At 48.6% G+C, this 18794-nt stretch overlaps 1 protein-coding gene across 1 annotated transcript; it reads right to left on the minus strand.

Moving 5' to 3' along the window:
- Positions 1-698: 698 nt before the first annotated feature.
- Positions 699-5085, minus strand: LOC119963643 (arpin-like). Its single transcript, XM_038792969.1, is given in 3 exon segments — positions 699-1056; positions 1058-1484; positions 5067-5085. Coding segments are annotated over 3 exon segments (522 nt in total). The 3' UTR covers positions 699-980.
- Between the last annotated feature and the right edge of the window lie 13709 nt (positions 5086-18794).

The following is an 18794-nucleotide window of genomic DNA, read 5'->3' on the forward strand; positions in this document are numbered from 1 at the left end:
ACCTTGGGCGAAATTCACCGAAGTCCATCGTGACGCCCTTGACCAGCGGGCATAAACGGCGCTGGTGACTCAGGCGTCGGGGCCCGCTTATCAGCCCGAAATCTCCCGTCCCGAAAGGGCCAGCAGCGGAGTGACGCTGTACGCATTAGTTTCACCCGCTGCGGAAGTGGCGCGTCGGTTGACGTCGGGCAACATCATCAATGCCGCCCGGCGTTGGGGGGTAGGGGTGGTAGGGATGGTGGGGGGGGTAGGGGTGGTGGGGGTGGTAGGGGTGGTAGGGGGGGTAGGGGTGGTAGGGGGGTAGGGGTGGTGGGGGGGTAGGGGTGGTAGGGGTGGTGGGGGGGTAGGGGTGGTGGGGGGGGGTAGGTGTGGTGGGGGGTAGGGGTGGTGGGGGGAGTAGTGGTGGTGGGGGGTAGGGGTGGTAGGGGGGTGGGTGGGGGGGTGGGCGTAGGGGTGGTGGTGGGGGTGGGGGGATGGCATCACGCCGGCGCCAGCTGTTCTCCGAGGCGGGCGGCGGGATTTGAAGAACACCGTTTTATGGCGGGTGGGAGAATTTTGAACATGGCGGGAGCGGGAATATTGGCGCCCCCGGGCGATTCTCCGACCCTGCGTGGGGTTGGAGAATTTCGCCCCTAATAAGTACAGGTTAATTAAATCTGGACTCATTTGATTGGACTCTACATGAGTGTTGTTTATCATTTTTTTTGAGGTTCTGTATTGGTTTTATTCTGGGTGAAGTTTTGTTCTGAATTTTACGCATAGCGATCAAGAGGTTGAATGTAAAGCAGCTCAGACTGCTGATCCTCTTCAATAATCTCCAAAACTGCTGCCTTTTCTTCATTTCACGGAATTTCCCAATCTCAATCCTCCCATTCATCATCAGCAGCTCCTTCTCCTGGGGTGCTACCTTTGCCATCTTGCTCCTTTTTAGACTTTGCAGCAAATATGTTGTCAGTCCAAGAAGTTCCCATCTTCTCACCTCAAATAAAAGGACTGTCCCCTCTCGTTTTCAGACGTAGTCCATCTCCAATCTCCAACTCAATATTTTCCATCTCTCTCCGGGATCCAGAATGCCAAGCTCTGATCAGGTGTGTGCTTCTCAGAGATTCTCAACAGCTCGGGTTTATTAATCAAACGCTTCAGCTCATCCACTAAAATCTGATCTGTTTGTCCCTTTGCTTCCACTTTGAAGGAAGACATCAAGTAGCCAGTGTTGACCTTTTTGGTTTCACTAAAATTCGGTTCTATCTCCACCCCAGCTGAATCAAATTTCCTTTTGTGAATTTTTGTTGGCTGAACGTAAAGAATAAAGTAACGTTCCGGTCTGCTGCCAGTGGGTTTGATGTGATGATGGCTCACCGAGCTCAGCGTTCCCTCCAGCATCACCCCTGGGCCCCCCTGCAGCGCCTCCGGCTCCCAGCGGCCGGCCCGCGGCTCCGGGAGGAGCGGCCGCCGCCTCACAGGCTGATCATCGTACAGCCGGCCTTGTTTATCATTTTTAACCAGACATTTTCCAGTTATGTTATCTCTAACACTTTAGTTTCCAACCTAAGGGTGATATTCCAAAAACATATTTATATTCTAAAACATGAATTATGAACTAGATTTTTGCAACACAGCACCAAAAATAGAATATCCCCTGAACAGTGTAGTACCATCCCAGCTTTCATTATGTGTCACGTAATATGTAATCTTCTGGCACAGATATTAACCTGAGGTAAATAAATGGAGATTTTCTAGTCTCAAAAGCTCAGTCCCATCCCTTACTATATCCTTATAAGGAACTCTCTTTTTGTCCAAATTGTGTTGCAGCAAGTACCATGGGTTGGATTCTCTGTTTGGGAGATAATGGGCTGGATTTTCTGTCAGCGGGATCCTCCGCTTTGCCGGCAGTGCACTCACACCCATGGATTTCCTGACGGTGTGAGGGTGCCCACAATGTGAAACTCTATTGGCTGGCTGGTGGGATGGAGGATCCGCCGCACCAGAAAAAGGGTGCAGCAGGACGGAGAATACCGCCCTCTGTTCTCCCGTCAGAGCTGAATTGCATTTGTTTTACAATCCCATAATGGTCATAAAGCAGGATGCAATTCTGTATTCCTTACCATGCAGAATTATGCATGTGGGGAATACGCGGGGGAGTTCTGTGGGAGTCCCAGTATCGGGCCATCATCTTGAGCGGGAGGCCCAGTAGTGGAATCCTGCGGCAGGCAACCACCCCACCCCTTTCGACCACGACCCCCTAGCACCACACATTAGCCACGAGCATCGGCTCCCTCTCCCCCAGACCATCCCCACACTGGGGATTGGTCACAACCACCGCCCCACCACCCCCACGCACCATATGGCAGCCCCCCCCCGCCTCCGGATTGCCTGTGTGCCCCCACAACCACCAAGTACAGGGGTGACCCGGCCCACCCACTCCCAATGGACCTCTGTAATAGCGGGACACCCTCTGGGGCCCTGTGATAGGGGGAACCCCCACATAGACACCCTGCTTCATGGAACCCCCTCCACAGACCCCTCCTCCCACACATACAGATGCCCCACATGCAGTGGATTGGAACACAGTTAGTACAACTTATATCTCTTTGATAAAAGCAAATTACTGCGGATGCTGAAATCAGAAACCAAAGAGAAAATGCTGGAAAATCTCAGCAGGTCTTGCAGCATCTGTAGGGAGAGAAAAGAGCTAACGTTTGTAAAAGCTGGAAAGCCATGCATGGATTACAGACAGTGAATCATTGGGAACTAGACTCAGGCTGAACTGCTCACCTCGAAGGATTGGGCACAAGAAGCTGCAAGGTAAGTAGTACATAATGTCTCCCACAACCCCCTCTGGGCAGCTCTCCAGCTTCCAGACAGGCGTCTCTATTTTGGGGTCGGCTTTATGAGAAGGTCTGTGTGTGGGAGGGGGGGGGGGTCTCTGTGTGGTGGGAGCGTCTGTGTGTGTGGGGGGGGGTCTGTATGTGGGGGGTCTGTGTTTGGGGGGGTGTCTGTATGTGGGGGGTCTGTGTTTGGGGGGGTCTGTAGAGGGGGCACTTTTAGGCAGGGGGTCTCTGTCAGGGTCACCCTATTACAGGGGTCCCTTTAGGGGCCCCCTATTACAGGTGTTGATGGGGGTCTCCCTATTACAGAGGTCCCTATGGGGGTCATAGAATCAAAGAATCATAGAATTTACAGTGCAGAAGGAGGCTCTTCGGCCCAGTGAGTCTGCACCGGCTCTTGGAAAGAGCACCCTACCCAAGCCCACCCCTCCACCCCATCCCCATAACCCAGTAACACCAACCAACACAATGGGCAATTTTGGACACTAAGGGCAATTTATCATGGCCAATCCACCTAACCTGCACATCTTTGGACTGTGGGAGGAAACCGGAGCACCCGGAGGAAACCCACACAGACACGGGGAGAATGTGCAGACTCCGCACAGACAGTGACCCAAGCTGGGATTCGAACCTGGAACCCTGGAGCTGTGAAGCAACTGTGCTAACCACTGTGCTATCATACTGCCCTCTTACAGGTCCCCCTATTACAGGAATCCCTGGGGTTAGTGGGTTGGGTCTCTCCCAACTTGGAGGTGGGGGGCGCTAATGCAATCCGAGGCTTGGGGGCCGCAATACCGTGTCGAGGGGGGGGAGGGGGGGCGGATGGGGTGGCCTTGGATGGTCTCTACAATTGTGGCATTGGCGTGGTGGATCTCAGAGTCCACTGCGAGGTTGACCGCATCGGGTTCACGAACAGAGAGACCACTAGTAAACCTCACCTACGTGATTCCCGGCCGCAGGGACCAGAGAACCACGGGAGGATGTGGATCATTCTGACCCATTTGCATTTATTTCCATGCTCCCGCTGGCAGGCAGCATGAACGAGTTCCAGTGAGGGGTCAGAGTTCGGGTTGACGCACATTGCTAATCTCGATTTTTCCCCAACACACAACCCAAAGCCATAACCGTGGCTGGCGCCGGGGGTGGAAAGTCCCGTTTGATGTCATAATCGGGCCCGGCGCGATCCTGCGATTCTCCGGGCATCGAAAATCGATGTCACCGGGGAGTATGCCGCGCTGCCACGAGCCCATTGCCAGAGGCCCACTCAGCAATCCTTACAGGATGTCTGCTGGATGATAAGGCATAATTGAGAACATAGCTTATGACACCATTTCGGGGGACCAACAGTGAAGCACATGAGTGAAACAAGTTTTCACAGAAAACAACTTGTCAGATATTGGAGAGGACAATAGGACTTTTAAAGTCACCTTTCCGTTGCCTGGACAGGTCAAGGGGAACATTACAGCAGCCCTTTGGGACCCTCGCAGACTGTCAGGACCCAGGCCACCAACCTTCGTGACAAACACCGGCTGACCTATGTGCCACACTCCACGTCCTTTAATGCGACAGGGGAGCCTGATTGGTCCTCATGATCTTACTTTCAGGTTCAAAAAAAGAGAGGCCAATACACATATCAGGTGCAGACTTTAGCCAGTTCCTTTGCGCATCTTCATCTTTGTGAGAACAGAAAATCCAACCTTGCACATGTAGGTCATCATGAAGGGCAATAGCAACAAATTGCTTGTTTTACCCAGTACTGGATACTCCTTGGACATGCTACTCCAGAAAGCTGACAGCGTCATGGCTTTTGATATGTTTTTAATGCGCTATCGCAGGTCAGGTACAGCAGTGTTGACTTTTTATTTGGAGTCAGCCCTCAGTTGATAACTGACTCTGGGGTCTCAACCTCAAAACTAATTTTCATCCACCACTTCTCTTTCAAAATACGACACTTCCCCTCTCATTTGCAGGGCATCCCTGCATATAACACAAATGGGCTTTGCATCCTTATTTTCATTGGCTCAATTAACAAAGCCATACCTCTAAAATCATCTTTCTACTGCTTTGTTCCCGAGTTAAGTTTCTTCATTGTAGGCTGTTAACCAGAGGCTATGGAGCTCTGTACAGAGCTCACACTAGTACTGCTCTGTCTTGCACTCCCCTAAGCAGCTCACCAGAAAATTGAGAGTACCTGGCCAATAGGTACACTGCCTATTTGTGCCTCTGGCCACCTCTTACTTCTGAGAAAATAATTCATCTTCATAATCCTCTTGCCTGCTACCAGCAGCTGGAAAACGGAAGAAACTCTCCTCCCTGATTTGACTCTAAAAACATGACCTGCTCACTGCTGCTGCTTCTGGCTGGAAGACTGTGTTCAGCCTAATTTCCTTCTTATTTAAAAGGTGGCAGGGGCCTTCATTCTGAATACAAATGCCTGTCGTGGTTGTTGGGCACTTCTCCCGTGATTGGGACCATTGTGGGAATGCCGCGACACCCTCCTGCAGCCCATGCTTTGAAAAACTCTGCACTACTCACCTGTGATAGTCTTGAGGATTGCAGTGGTATGTTGTGCATTACACAACGCAGCACTCCAGCAAGGATTGACCCTTCGCCCTGAAGATGATTTAATGCCAAAATGGAAGAACTGGAGGAGCGCAATATGGAGCCAGGGCAGACATGTTCCCTGGAGCGTTTGAGGAGGTTTAAGCTCCGGCCACTACAGCATTCCCATCAGAAACTGTCTCTGCACTGGACAGCTCCTGACCAGAAGTTGCAGGCACTGCAGCATTCCCAGCAGCATCTCTCTCTGCACTGCCCAGCTCCTGACCAGCAGGTGCAGGCACTGCAGCATTCCCAGCAGCATCTCTCGCTGCACTGCCCAGCTCCTGACCAGAAGGTGCAGGCACTGCAGCATTCCCAGCAGCATCTCTCTCCACACTGCCCAGCTCCTGACCAGAAGTTGCAGGCACTGCAGCATTCCCAGCAGCATCTCTCTCTGCACTGCCCAGCTCCTGACCAGAAGGTGCAGGCACTGCAGCATTCCCAGCAGCATCTCTCTCTGCACTGCCCAGCTCCTGACCAGAAGGTGCAGGCACTGCAGCATTCCCAGCAGCATCTCTCTCCGCACTGCCCAGCTCCTGACCAGAAGGTGCAGGCACTGCAGCATTCCCAGCAGCATCTCTCTCTGCACTGAGCACCTCCTGACCAGAAGGTGCAGGCACTGCAGCATTCCCAGCAGCATCTCTCTCTGCACTGCCCAGCTCCTGACCAGAAGGTGCAGGCACTGCAGCATTCCCAGCAGCATCTCTCTCTGCACTGCCCAGCTCCTGACCAGAAGTTGCAGGCACTGCAGCATTCCCAGCAGCATCTCTCTCTACACTGCCCAGCTCCTGACCAGAAGGTGCAGGCGCTGCAGCATTCCCAGCAGCATCTCTCTCCACACTGCCCAGCTCCTGACCAGAAGGTGCAGGCACTGCAGCATTCCCAGCAGCATCTCTCTCTACACTGAGCACCTCCTGACCAGAAGGTGCAGGCACTGCAGCATTCCCAGCAGCATCTCTCTCTGCACTGCCCAGCTCCTGACCAGAAGGTGCAGGCACTACAGCATTCCCAGCAGCATCTCTCTCTGCACTGCCCAGCTCCTGACCAGAAGGTGCAGGTACTGCAGCATTCCCAGCAGCATCTCTCTCTGCACTGCCCAGCTCCTGACCAGAAGTTGCAGGCAATGCAGCATTCCCAGCAGCATCTCTCTCCGCACTGCCCAGCTCCTGACCAGAAGGTGCAGGCACTGCAGCATTCCCAGCAGCATCTCTCTCTGCACTGCCCAGCTCCTGACCAGAAGGTACAGGCACTACAGCATTCCCAGCAGCATCTCTCTCTGCACTGCCCAGCTCCTGACCAGAAGGTGCAGGCAATGCAGCATTCCCAGCAGCATCTCTCTCTGCACTGCCCAGCTCCTGACCAGAAGGTACAGGCACTGCAGCATTCCCAGCAGCATCTGTCTCTGCACTGCCCAGCTCCTGACCAGAAGGTGCAGGCACTGCAGCATTCCCAGCAGCATCTCTCTCTTCACTGCCCAGCTCCTGACCAGAAGGTGCAGGCACTGCAGCATTCCCAGCAGCGTCTCTCTCTGCACTGCCCAGCTCCTGACCAGAAGGTGCAGCTGTAGATGGTACCATTCTCCAAAGAAATTCTTGAAGAAAGTCATTATTCTGTCTCATAAGCTTGTTGTGTTCCTGTAAAATTTGCGTATGCTGAATATGGACCTCAGTTAGATGCTAGCTAACATCTGTCTTTATATCATTTAAGGTTCCGTAAGCTAGTGATTTGAAACAAACCTGTTGGACTTTAACCTGGTGTAAAACTTTTTATTGTGCTCACCCCAGTCCAACGCTGGCAGCTCCATATCATTTAAGGCTGGTATTGAAGCTGTGAATTGGCCTCACAACATTTACCCCTCAGTGCCAGATCCTGATACAAGCAGCCAAGGGTTAACTCAGCATCTTCATGACCACATACATGGCCGCAAGTTTCCTGTGTGGCTGTGGAGGTGACAGAGCTTTTGCTGTCATTGCTGCTGCTTTTCAACTCCTGAAGGCTCTGAGTACCCTCTTTCAACACAGCAGCCATATCCTCACAGGCCTCTAGCACTATTAAGTTTAACATTACCACTGGATTTTCTTCAGCAATACCTTCAACGTTTGAATTCTTAGCATCCTCTGCTGCAGTTACAGTAATGCACTGCCACGATGTACGCTCCTCTATTACATTCTGACCCTTTCAGGAGGTTCTGCTGCTGCAACAAACTCAATTTGTGGCTGTGTCATCTGTGAAAGTAAAAAAAAAGCACAATTTCTTTGTACCCAATTTACCTGTCACCTTGATATTGTGAGCACCCAGCTTTTTTTTTACATCTCCTTTGCTCATCCCCACACCCAATACATCACTGTTTATCATGGAGTTGGAGCGACCCATCAACCTCCATACGAGCTCCTCCTGTTCTGTTAGGTCCTTAATGTACTTCAGACCCCCTCCAGTCAGTGAGCACTCCCGGGCATTGTGGACCAACCTTGTCTCAAAAAAGAAATGCAAATTTAAAAAAATAATCTGGTTGTCCTGTCCTGTGACAGATTTTAAGACTTCTGGAGACAGCTGAAAGATTGTACCCGGGGGACTTTTTTTTCCATGTTAACATTTATGACAACGTCAGATCCATCTCCAAGGCAACTGCATTTTATGACACCTCAGAATGTTAGCAATGAACCTTGCTCCATTGTCTAACCAAGATTGGCTGAAACTAATTCGGAACAATCTCCAAGGCAAATGTTTTTTTCACACTTTAGAAACTTAGAACACAAAACAAAATTTCATCTTTCTGAATGTTTAAGGTCAGAAAATAGGATTGTACGTTTCAGAAATTACATCATGTATTCAGATAGACGGTCTGTGTGGAGTTTGCACATTCTCCCAGTGTCTGCGTGGGTTTCCTCTGGGTACTCGTTTCCTCCGACAGTCCAAAGATTTTATTTTTTATTTTTATTTTTATAAATTTAGAGTACCCAATTCATTTTTTCCAATTAAGGAGCAATTTAGCGTGGCCAATCCACCTACCCAGCACATCTTTGGATTGTGGGGGCGAAACCCACGCAGGCACAGGGAGAATGTGCAAACTCCACACAGACAGTGATCCAGAGCCGGGATCGAACCTGGGACCTCAGCGCCGTGAGACAGCAGTGCTACCACTGCGCCACCGTGCTGCCCGTGACAGTCCAAAGATATGCAGTTTAGGTGGAATGGCCATTCTAAATTGCCCCTGAGTGTCCAAAAAGGTTAGGTAAGGTTACAGGGATAGATTGGGGATGTGGGCCTTGGCAGGGTGCTGTTTCAGAGGGTACTTTAGTACTTTTCAAGACATGACACTGAAAGTCACATAATAACATTACAAATTTCAAATAAATAAGAGAAACTAAGTTCACTTATAAATAATGACTAACAATTATCTTCGGTCATTAAAAGAAACACAACAAAAGTAAACTTAGAATGAGTTCAATAACAAGAGCATAAACATTTTTTAAAAAGCTGTGGGGTGCGATTCAGCAGAAAAATTTTGAAGCGTTATTGTGGGCGAGTTTAGAGGGGTGTTTTGCATCAGCCGCATTGGCAAGATTGCGGCCTGTATTCAACCGCACTTAGTCCCAAAAATGAGCCTCCATGTGAATCTCAACATGCCTGGCTCCCTCGCCAACTGATTTGCCTGACTTGCGCCTCAGCTGCTTGCCACTATCAAGGTGGAGCTGCTTTCAAACGGTCCCTCACCACTCACTGCCAGTTAAAAAATGAGATGGCAGCCTGGAGACCTGCTTCACGCTTTGGGGATGCCAACCTGGTCAGGTTTCCCGCTACAGTGCATGAGAGGCAGATCACCCTGTTCCCCTGAAGGGGTTGGAGAATCAGCAGCAGGGTGAGCAATGCCGCCTGGCAGGCAGTGGCAGTTGCAATGAGTGGGTCAGCATGACCAGGAGGACCACCTTCCAATGTCAGAAGAAGACAAATGGCTTCCAACGAGCTTCAAGCGTAAGTTGCCACTGCTCTCCTCCTGGCATGAGTTCCGCCTGCCACAACTCAACTTCCCAGCAGCACCCCCCCTCCCCCCCCCCCCCCCCCCCCCCCTCCCCGCAATCCACTGGCTGATGCCTCGCACCCCCACAACATCTGATTTGCAAGCTTGTTCCTCAAACTCCCAGGACCCCATCTGATGAGGTTGGGCCATCCGGAATCGTATCCCCCTCCTTGCAACCCAAGAGAGCTCCGAAGCAAAATCCGACGGTGTGTCCCACACCGACCCACATCACGGTGGGTGACATTAGTGCACAGACTTCTGGTAAGCACTACACAGTTGCTGGTGCACATCAGGTGGAGGCAGGAACATCCAAGGGAGGCAGCAATCAGAGGTCTGCTGGATCCCAGGACACAGCTCGGTGCAGTCAGATGTCAAACCTCTGGACAAGGTCAGATACATGAGTTTCAGGAGGGGGTTACAGTGACATTCAAAGAACTGCAAAGGGCAGCATGCAGAACAGGGTGGCACGGTAACACCTGTAAGTTGGCCGGAGCACTCCTACTCTAGAGGACGTCTGCCAAGGGCATCAAAGGCCACAGGGTGTGGAAGGCAGCAGAATGCCTTTAGCTGTGATGTGAACACTGGGGACACATCTAGACATAACAGTAGACCACGTAAGATCAAGAAGAGTGAGGGAACTGAGTGAGCACTGATGAGGCCCTTACCATGGCTATACCGCCGCCTTTCAGAATGCCATCCAGTGAGCCAGTTGTGCTGGCTAACCACCGTCTGCACACACACACCCAGCCAGATTAGGAGCTCCGAGACCCCTGATCTCTGCCAGCAACATGGGAGAGGCCGTGCACAGCTGCCCTCGGCTCATTCAGACACTTAGCCTTTGGCATTGGGAGGATCCTCAGTGGTGAAGCCCTGCTCTTTAGTATTTAATTGTTGACAGCTGCCCCTATGGTACTGACGCTCATAGTGTCCAGGAACACTGTGCAGGCATCAAAGCTTGCTGGACATGCAGTGCACCCAATCATCTTCTGAGACATGGCACCTGTCCTTCAGGGAGGCACTTGATAGTTCAAGAACGTGAAGTGCTCTCTCAGCTAACAAGGCTAATTTCTCAATTGAAATAAGATTCAACTGTGAAGCTAGGGACTGCTCACAGTCAAAGGGAATGAAACTGACTATTATGAGTTAAGCTGCAGCGTGTCTCTGACCTGGGAGAATATAGTAGGACAGACAGGCTGCAGCTGTGATAGCCCCTTTTAGTGTCTCTATGATATTTAAAGATGGCTTCAAGGCCTTACAGATGCAAAGCCCCTCAACACCCCCCCCCCCCCCCCCCCCCCCCCCCCCCCCCCCCACCCCCTGCAGCCCAGGGGCAATCCGGACTTGGAATGCTTCAGTCCCCTGACCAAGCCCAGCCCCCTGAGGGGGCTCCCACATCCCCAGTGTACTGGGGCAGCAGTTCCCTTGAGCTGCATGCCAGAAATTTTGAAAGGACTACTCGCCTCCTCACTGTCCCTCAGTAGCCATTGTGCCAGCTTTGTTTCTTTGTCAAGGAGTACTAAACAACGCCACATGATTTCTCGGTGGGGAGGCTGCTGCTTTCAACTTCAATCTCACTAATGAGATTTAAAAGATTGCAAATTAGGCTTCATGATATTATTGCCATTTTTGGGTGTGATCCAGAAGTTGCCATCCAGTATGGCCTGGATGAACTGCAAAATGATTCACGCCTGGCAGAATTGGATGACCAAAATGTTTGATTTGAAAAGCTTGAAATCTGAAGAAGGAAGAAGCACTTTTGGCAGGCCAGAAGTTCTATTATTCCAATGTTTGGATGTGGTGCCGCTCACAAATAGATAAAACAAAGCAGTTTACTGAGAACACGAGTAAAGCCAATCAATCAGCACAACAGGCCACGCGTCTTGAAGAAATCAAACACGACAGTGCACATAATTAAGTTTCGAAGACTCCACTGTAACAGGAAAAGAAATCAACACAAAGGTATTGAGCATCATCAGTCTTTTTTGTTGTTGCCCAACTTCATTTCAAGTGCATTAGAAACCCATTTTGTCGGTGTAAACATGATTTCCACGGTAACATTATGGCAGTGCAATGGCAGAAGGATTGGCAGCAACAGAACGACTGAGGAAATTCAGAGCCATGATTCAGTTTCAGGCATTGAAACAGACAGATCTGGAGTTGAGCTTCTGAGCTCATGTCATTATCAACACTTCTGTACACTGCTGTAACATCACTCTTGCCTGCTGCTGCCATAGCCCAGAGACAACCAAAACTCCCATCAACGTTTTTGTTATATCATATCATAGAATTTACAGTGCAGAAGGAGGCCACTTGGCCCATCAAGTCTGCACTGGCTCTTGGAAAGAGCACCCTACCCAAGGTCCACACCTCCACCCTATCCCCATAACCCAGTAACCCCACCCAACACTAAGGGCAATTTTAGACACTAACGGCAATTTATCATGGCCCATCCACCTAACCTGCACATCTTTGGATTGTGGGAGGAAACCGGAGCACCCGGTGGAAACCCACGCACACACGGGGAGGATTTGCAGACTCCACACAACAGTGACCCAAGCCGGAATCGAACCTGGGACCCTGGAGCTGTGAAGCAATTGTGCTAGCCACAATGCTACCGTGCTGCCCAATGTCAGCACTTGCCTAATCAAATGCTCTCCCAACCAATCTTCCAGCCTCCATAAATATCAGCTCATTCTAAATTCAAATCCTGGACTGCACCAAGTCCTGTAGGCATACATTGGCTCCCGATCTGCCAATTTGCCCAATTTAAATTACTCATCCTCATTTTCAAATATTTTCTTATCCTTTTCTAACTCTGAATTCTCCACAAACCTGGCATGCCACTAACCTCTGCCACTCCATCAGTCCATTTGCTGCTTCATTAGGCAACGGCCCAGACTGATAGTGCCCTTGCTAAGATGGTGCAGTTAGGGATTGGGTAGTCTCGGCTCAGAGCTGCTGGAAGCGGCCCACAAAGCCCACCTGAAGCCTCCTCAAGTGAACGACTCCCATGAACCACTGCAAAACATCTCATTGAAGCACTTGGAAAGACAAAGATATGTGAAAAAAGTACAAGGACGGCAAATGTATTCTTGTGTGAGCTATACCATACTTAGGAATATATGAATTTGGACTGGAATATGAATTTTGCGCTGGTTTTTATTTTTGCATTGTGATAAAGAGAACAATATGATGGACAGTGGAAAGGGAAGGGGTGCAACTGTTGGTAAATGGGGAATTTTCATTAAGGCATTGTTTGTGAATTATTTCATTCTGCAGAGATGCTCCTCAACTTCTCATCTAATAAGTGTGACAAAGATTCTTCCGTCACAATGGAGAGGTCATACAACATACCACCAGAAATCTTGATACCCACTCAGCTGTGTATCACCGGACTCCTCCAGAGTGGGGAAAGCAGCAAAGCATTGCTTTAGAATGACAATGTGCTCGACAATATTCCTTGTGCAGACATGACTTTCCCCATCTACACATATATATTGGGTCCTGGACTGGAATTTACATCATGTCATAAGTGGTCGGTTGGATAGATGAGGTTTGTATCCGCTGGAGTATAGAAGAGTAAGAGGAGACTGATATAAGATCCTGAGGGGTCATGACAGGGTGGATGTGGAGGTGGTGTGCGAGAATCCCTCCTGTGGGAGAACCAAGAACTAGAAGTCAGTCTTTAAAAGTAAGGGATTGCACATTTAAAAGAGAAATGAGGCAAAACTCTATCGCAAAGAATCATGAATCTTTGGAACTCTCTTCCTGAAAAGGTGATGGAAACAGAGTCCTTGCTGATGTTTAAGGCAGAGGTGGATAGGTTCTTAGTAAACAAGGGGATGATAGGTCATCGAGGATACGCAGGATGCAGATTTGAGGTTGTTTAATATGCTGGCAGTGGGCACCAGACCAGGTTGAGGAAGAAATAAGTTCGAGATGTGAACCTATTAGGGAAATGTTTAAATTTATGCAAACTCTGGGGTTACTGGGTTGCGGGGTTAGGATGGAGGTATGTGCTTAAGTAGGGTGCTCTTTCAGGCAGCACGGTAGCATTATGGATAGCACAATCGCTTCACAGCTCCAGGTTCCAGGTTCGATTCCGGCTTGGGTCACTGTCTGTGCAGAGTCCGCACATCCTCCCCGTGTGTGCGTGGGTTTCCTCCGGGTGCTCCGGTTCCCTCCCACAGTCCAAAGATCTGCAGGTTAGGTGGATTGGCCATGATAAATTGCCCTTAGTGTCCAAAATTGCCCTTAGTGTTGGGTGGGATTACTGGGTTATGGGAATAGGGTGGAGGTGTTGACCTTGGTAGGGTGCTCTTTCCAAGAGCCGGTGCAGACTCGATGGGCTGAATGGCGTCCTTCTGCACTGTAAATTCTATGTAATTCTTTCCAAGGGCTTGTGAAGACCCGATGGGCCAAATGGCCTCCTTCTGCACGGTAAATTCTATGATACTATGATTCTTCCAAAATTTGAGGAAAGAGATGTGGAAGCATTCTTTATATTTTTTTTGGAAAGGTAGCTGAACAGATAAAATGGTCAAAAGAAATGTGGCCATTACTTTTACAAGGTAGACAGGTAGGTAGAGCTCATTAGGTATTTGTATAATTGTCAGAAGATGTGTCTGCAAAGATTATGATGTAGTGAATAAAGTTATCCTCAGAGCATATCAGTTCCTGAGGCATACGGGCAGAATATTCCAAACATAAGAAAACAGCTGGGGCAAACTCACATTGAATTTGAGATTGGATACAGACGCTAAAAGACAGAGAGAATATATGAATCCCTTGGAAAGGGAATTATTTTAGATGAATTTAAAGATTCTTTTGGTTATTAGGATGCATGTTGAGGAACAAAAAGTTAAAACTATTGGACAATCAGCAGTTTTATGAAGGAAAATGTATTAATAAAGGATATTAGTGGACGGGATAAACCTGTTTCTTTGTACAAAGTGAATTTAAGTGAATTTAATAAGTAAGTTTTCAGATGGAATTGTTACAGTGAAAATGATTCCTAAATTACCTATTGGAGGAATAGATTTAAATTTGCTTACGGCAACAATAATGTGATGACAACTGTATTGCAACAGGTAGTTGATCATAATGATCTTAACAAACTTTTGAGAACTAATGTTGAGAAAAATTAGACACTTATTGAAGATAGCAAGCAATTGAAGGAAAACCTGATTAATGCAGGAAATCAACTTTCATGTATGAAAGAGGAGTTTGCAAATGAAAAAAAGAAAACTGATCAGAACAACTGAGAATCAGTCGGGAAAAGTGAAACTTTTGACTGAGGACTTGAACTGTCTAAAGGATAAACTTGAGAAAGTAAACTTAGCAAAGGTTGATCTTCCGTTAAAATGTGGTGAACTTTAAACATCAGAAGTATTTATGAAATATTGTGGAAGATGCCTTGAACAAAAATGGAAGATTCTGGTCAATCAGAATAAGTGGTTGAATACAGAATTATAAAGCAAATTAACAAACCGTTAGAACTTCATTGCGAGAAGAGTAATGATATTTGTGAACGTCAATACAAAATGGAAGATATGAAGAAGAACGTGGATGGTATGGGGAGCCCCGATTCAAAAGTTGTTCCTTTTTATGTTTGAGAATAAAAGCTCCTTGTGGTATACTGATACAGTGGAGCAAAGTACTGATCCAAGTAATATTTCTGATGTATTCAAAGTCAAGTAATGGACACAAGTGAAGTACTTGGAAAATTGGAAATTATGAATCGTCAACCAGAAGTACTGAAGTTGCAAAGTGATCTTACTGAGTCAGTGACCATAGACTCTGATTTAAAATGCTTGACAATGATACTGCAAAAGATGTTTTAGTTGGGAGAAAAGCAAGTGAACAGTTTGCCAAAGACCATTCAAACTCAATTGAGAACTGGACTGAGATAGTTCAGAACTTGTGCGATAAAAGGTGGAAAGGTTAGAATGAACTATGAAACTTCAGAAAGAGGAAGTGATTGACATGGCTCAAATTGAATTGATAAGAACTATTGCAACATCAACTGGGATTGTAACATCACCATAAATATTCATACTCTACTATTTGTGGATGACTGCCGTGTTTGTTGCCCATTCTGCACTAGGTTTGCAAACAACTCTTGATCTTTGTAATTCTGCATCCAAGAAACGTAGCCTGTCCTTGAATGTTGCCAAAAAAAACTTCAAGCATCACCTGACATCTGGTCAGGCAAATAACCTACCTCCTATTTATGCTGAAGGACAAACTCTAGAATATGTTGAGCACATCCCATATCTTGGCAGCCATCTCTCAGAAAAGGTCACCATTGACAAGGAGGTCCAACATTGGATCAGCTGCACTAGATCAACCTTTGACAAACTATTATAGTTGAACAACAAAGAGCTCCTCAAGTCAAAAATCCGAGGGCTTGATCCAACGAAAAGGTACTGCCGTGCCAATCGGTGCCATGGTTATGAAAAGTGAGTTTGTGACGCCGTTTTTACGAACGGCCAGACCAGGTGTGTTTGCCGTTCGTAAAAACGGCGTAAAGGGCTGGGACTTCGGCCCATCGAACAGCTGTGAATCGCTGCCGGCCGTAAAAAAACGGCGGCAGCGATTCGGGTCGGGAGTTGGGCGGGGGGTGGGGGAGAATAGCGGGAGGGCGGGAAAAATGTCGGGAAGGCCCTCCCGCTATTCTCCGACCCGTCGTGGGGGTCGGAGAATTTCGCCCCTAGTCTTTGACCTGCCCTGGTAGCAACAGTATTAATGTGGCTAGTCCAATTCAGTTTCTGATCAATGGTAACCCCCAGGATGTTGATTATGGGGGATTCAGTGATGGAAATGTCATTGGCTGTCAAGGGGCGATGGTTACTGTTAACAGCCCCCAAGCAGTAAACAGCAAACAATCAACAATACCTTTATACAAAAGGATAAAAACAAACAACTTAACAGTCCACATATCAGATTAACCATGAACCGACAAGGAAAACGCCACTCTGCCGTAAACACAGGCACCTTTTCACTACAAAATATCAGTACAAACACAACGTCACTACAGTGTGGTTAGACAAAGAAACCAAATACATATTAAATATGAAACAATCAACAGTACAAAGAAATTACCTGTATTCAAAACTTTCCACCGCTCCCTCGCCCTCCTGCAGCTCCCAGCAACAGACTAACCAGAAAGTCAGCGGCTGCATCAGACAAAGACACGGCCTCCAGATGGTGGCATAGTGGTTAGCACTGCTCCTTTGCAGCTCCAAGGTCCCGGGTTCAATTCCGGCTTCGGGGGGGGGGCTGTGTGGTTCAGTGGATTGGCCCTGCTAAATTGCCCCTTAGTGTCCTAAAAAGGTTAGGGGGTGTTGCGGGGAAGGTTGGAGGCATGGGCTTAAGTAGGGTGCTCTTCCCAAGGGCCGGTGCAGACTCGATGGGTCGAATAGCCTCCTTCCATACTGTAATGTCTATGATTTTGTGAACAAATAGGCAACGGTACAAAGAAGTTAAGCATCCAAATCAATCCGCCGCCCTCTCCCCCTCCCACAGCTCCCAGCAGCAGACTCACATCAGTGGAAAATTGCTTGGGTGGTAGCGCACCAATAGGTTGGAAAGCCACATCACCCGGTCCTTGGTTCAGAACTCAGAGAATGGCAGAAGAGCGAGAGAGCACCTTTTCCCAGATTCCCGCCATCGACAAAATGGGCTGCAGCAGACAAACACATGGCTACCTGACATCAAACAGTAAACAATCAACAGTACTGGCAGTGGTCCCAGACTCCAGCTCAGAGAAGCAAAAGGGGCTGCAGCAAACAAGCCCACAGCCCCCAAGCAGTAAACAGCAACAGTACAATAGCAAGAACACGTCTTCTGAATATTAAACATAAACAAGTAACAGTGTAAAAAGATACCAGCAATTTGCACAGCCTCCAAACCTGAAACCACCAGCACAATAAACCACCAACAATCTTTAAAGGCATTTATTCATTACTTTGAAGTTGCGCAGCTGAAGGGAGCCACCCCCCTTCCCCTCCGGTAGTACCGGTGGCTGGTCACTAACTCTACCCAGTCCTTGGTCCAGGTCACAGCTGTAAAGGAGGAGATAGCAAGCAAAGACATTTCTTGACATGAAGCATGAAGCAGTCAGCAGAACCATAATAGCACAAGCAAGCTGCAAGAGCAAGCCCTCATTCCTTCAGCACATTGCACAATCAAATTGAGCCACCACCCCTCCACTCCTGCTGATGTGGCATCTGACATCTGGTCAGCAACTCCACACAGTCCTTGGTACAGGCCACAGAAGTAAAATAGATGGTAGCAAGCGACGACATGGGTTCCAGACATGAAACATTGAACAGTCAACAGTGCAATAAAAGCACCAGCAAGCTGCAAAGCAGTTCTTTATACCTTCAGAAAGCTGCTCCCATGCATCAGCCACCACCCTTCCCCTTCGTGGGCACTGGAAATAGCTGCATCTCACTTTTCCCCTTCCTCACTCCAAGCAACAGAAGCAAAAGAGTCGGCAGCAACCAGATTCTCAGTTTCCAAGTGGCAGCAACAGCAGTCGGGTCACTCCTCCTCTCTCTCCCTCTCTGGCAACTTCCAGCAACAGATTCTCAAGGTGGGAACAATCATTACCTGAAAGCCACAGCGACACAACGCATAGCAGAAGAGTTGGAACAGCAACCCTTCCCCTTCTGTAAACTAGTAGTAGACATGCTTATAGCCTCTCCTGCCTTATTGCAGGCCACAGAAGCAGAAGAGGCAGCAGAAAACAGACACTAGGCCTGCGGGCAAGAGCACACAGAAAACATCACCTGTCGCCATTTGGAAATATTTTGTTTATTAAACGGTAAACATTACAATTGAACAAAACCAAACGATACAAGCACAAAACCGCAACAATGTAGTGACATGAAAAAACCCAAATAAGCATTGGACAGTAAACAACAACAACACAAGGGCAATAGCAGGCCGCAACAACATGGATGCAATATCCTCATCAAGGTGTCCATTCGGGCCAATCAGACTCATTCTCCTCCCTTCCCCTGCAGTGGAAAAGAAAGCCCCCACCGGATAGTCACACGCTGCAGGGTGCCCTGGAGGAGAGACAGGAACCCTGTCCTCTGTGCCAATGTCATTCCACAGCAAGACATCACACAGCCTCCCTTTCCTCACTCCAGGACACAGAACCTGGGGAGGTGGCAACAAATGAACCCTCGACCTCCAGGCGGAGGACATCGGACAGACAACAGTACAATAAGGACAACAGCACTCGGCAAAACCACTTCTCCAACACCCCGCAGCTGGGTCAGTCTGCCCCATTACCAACATCAGGTCAGTCCATCCAGACATGACCCTCACTACAG

Source organism: Scyliorhinus canicula, chromosome 3 (assembly GCF_902713615.1).
Source record: "Scyliorhinus canicula chromosome 3, sScyCan1.1, whole genome shotgun sequence".
Taxonomy (NCBI): Eukaryota; Metazoa; Chordata; class Chondrichthyes; order Carcharhiniformes; family Scyliorhinidae; genus Scyliorhinus; species Scyliorhinus canicula.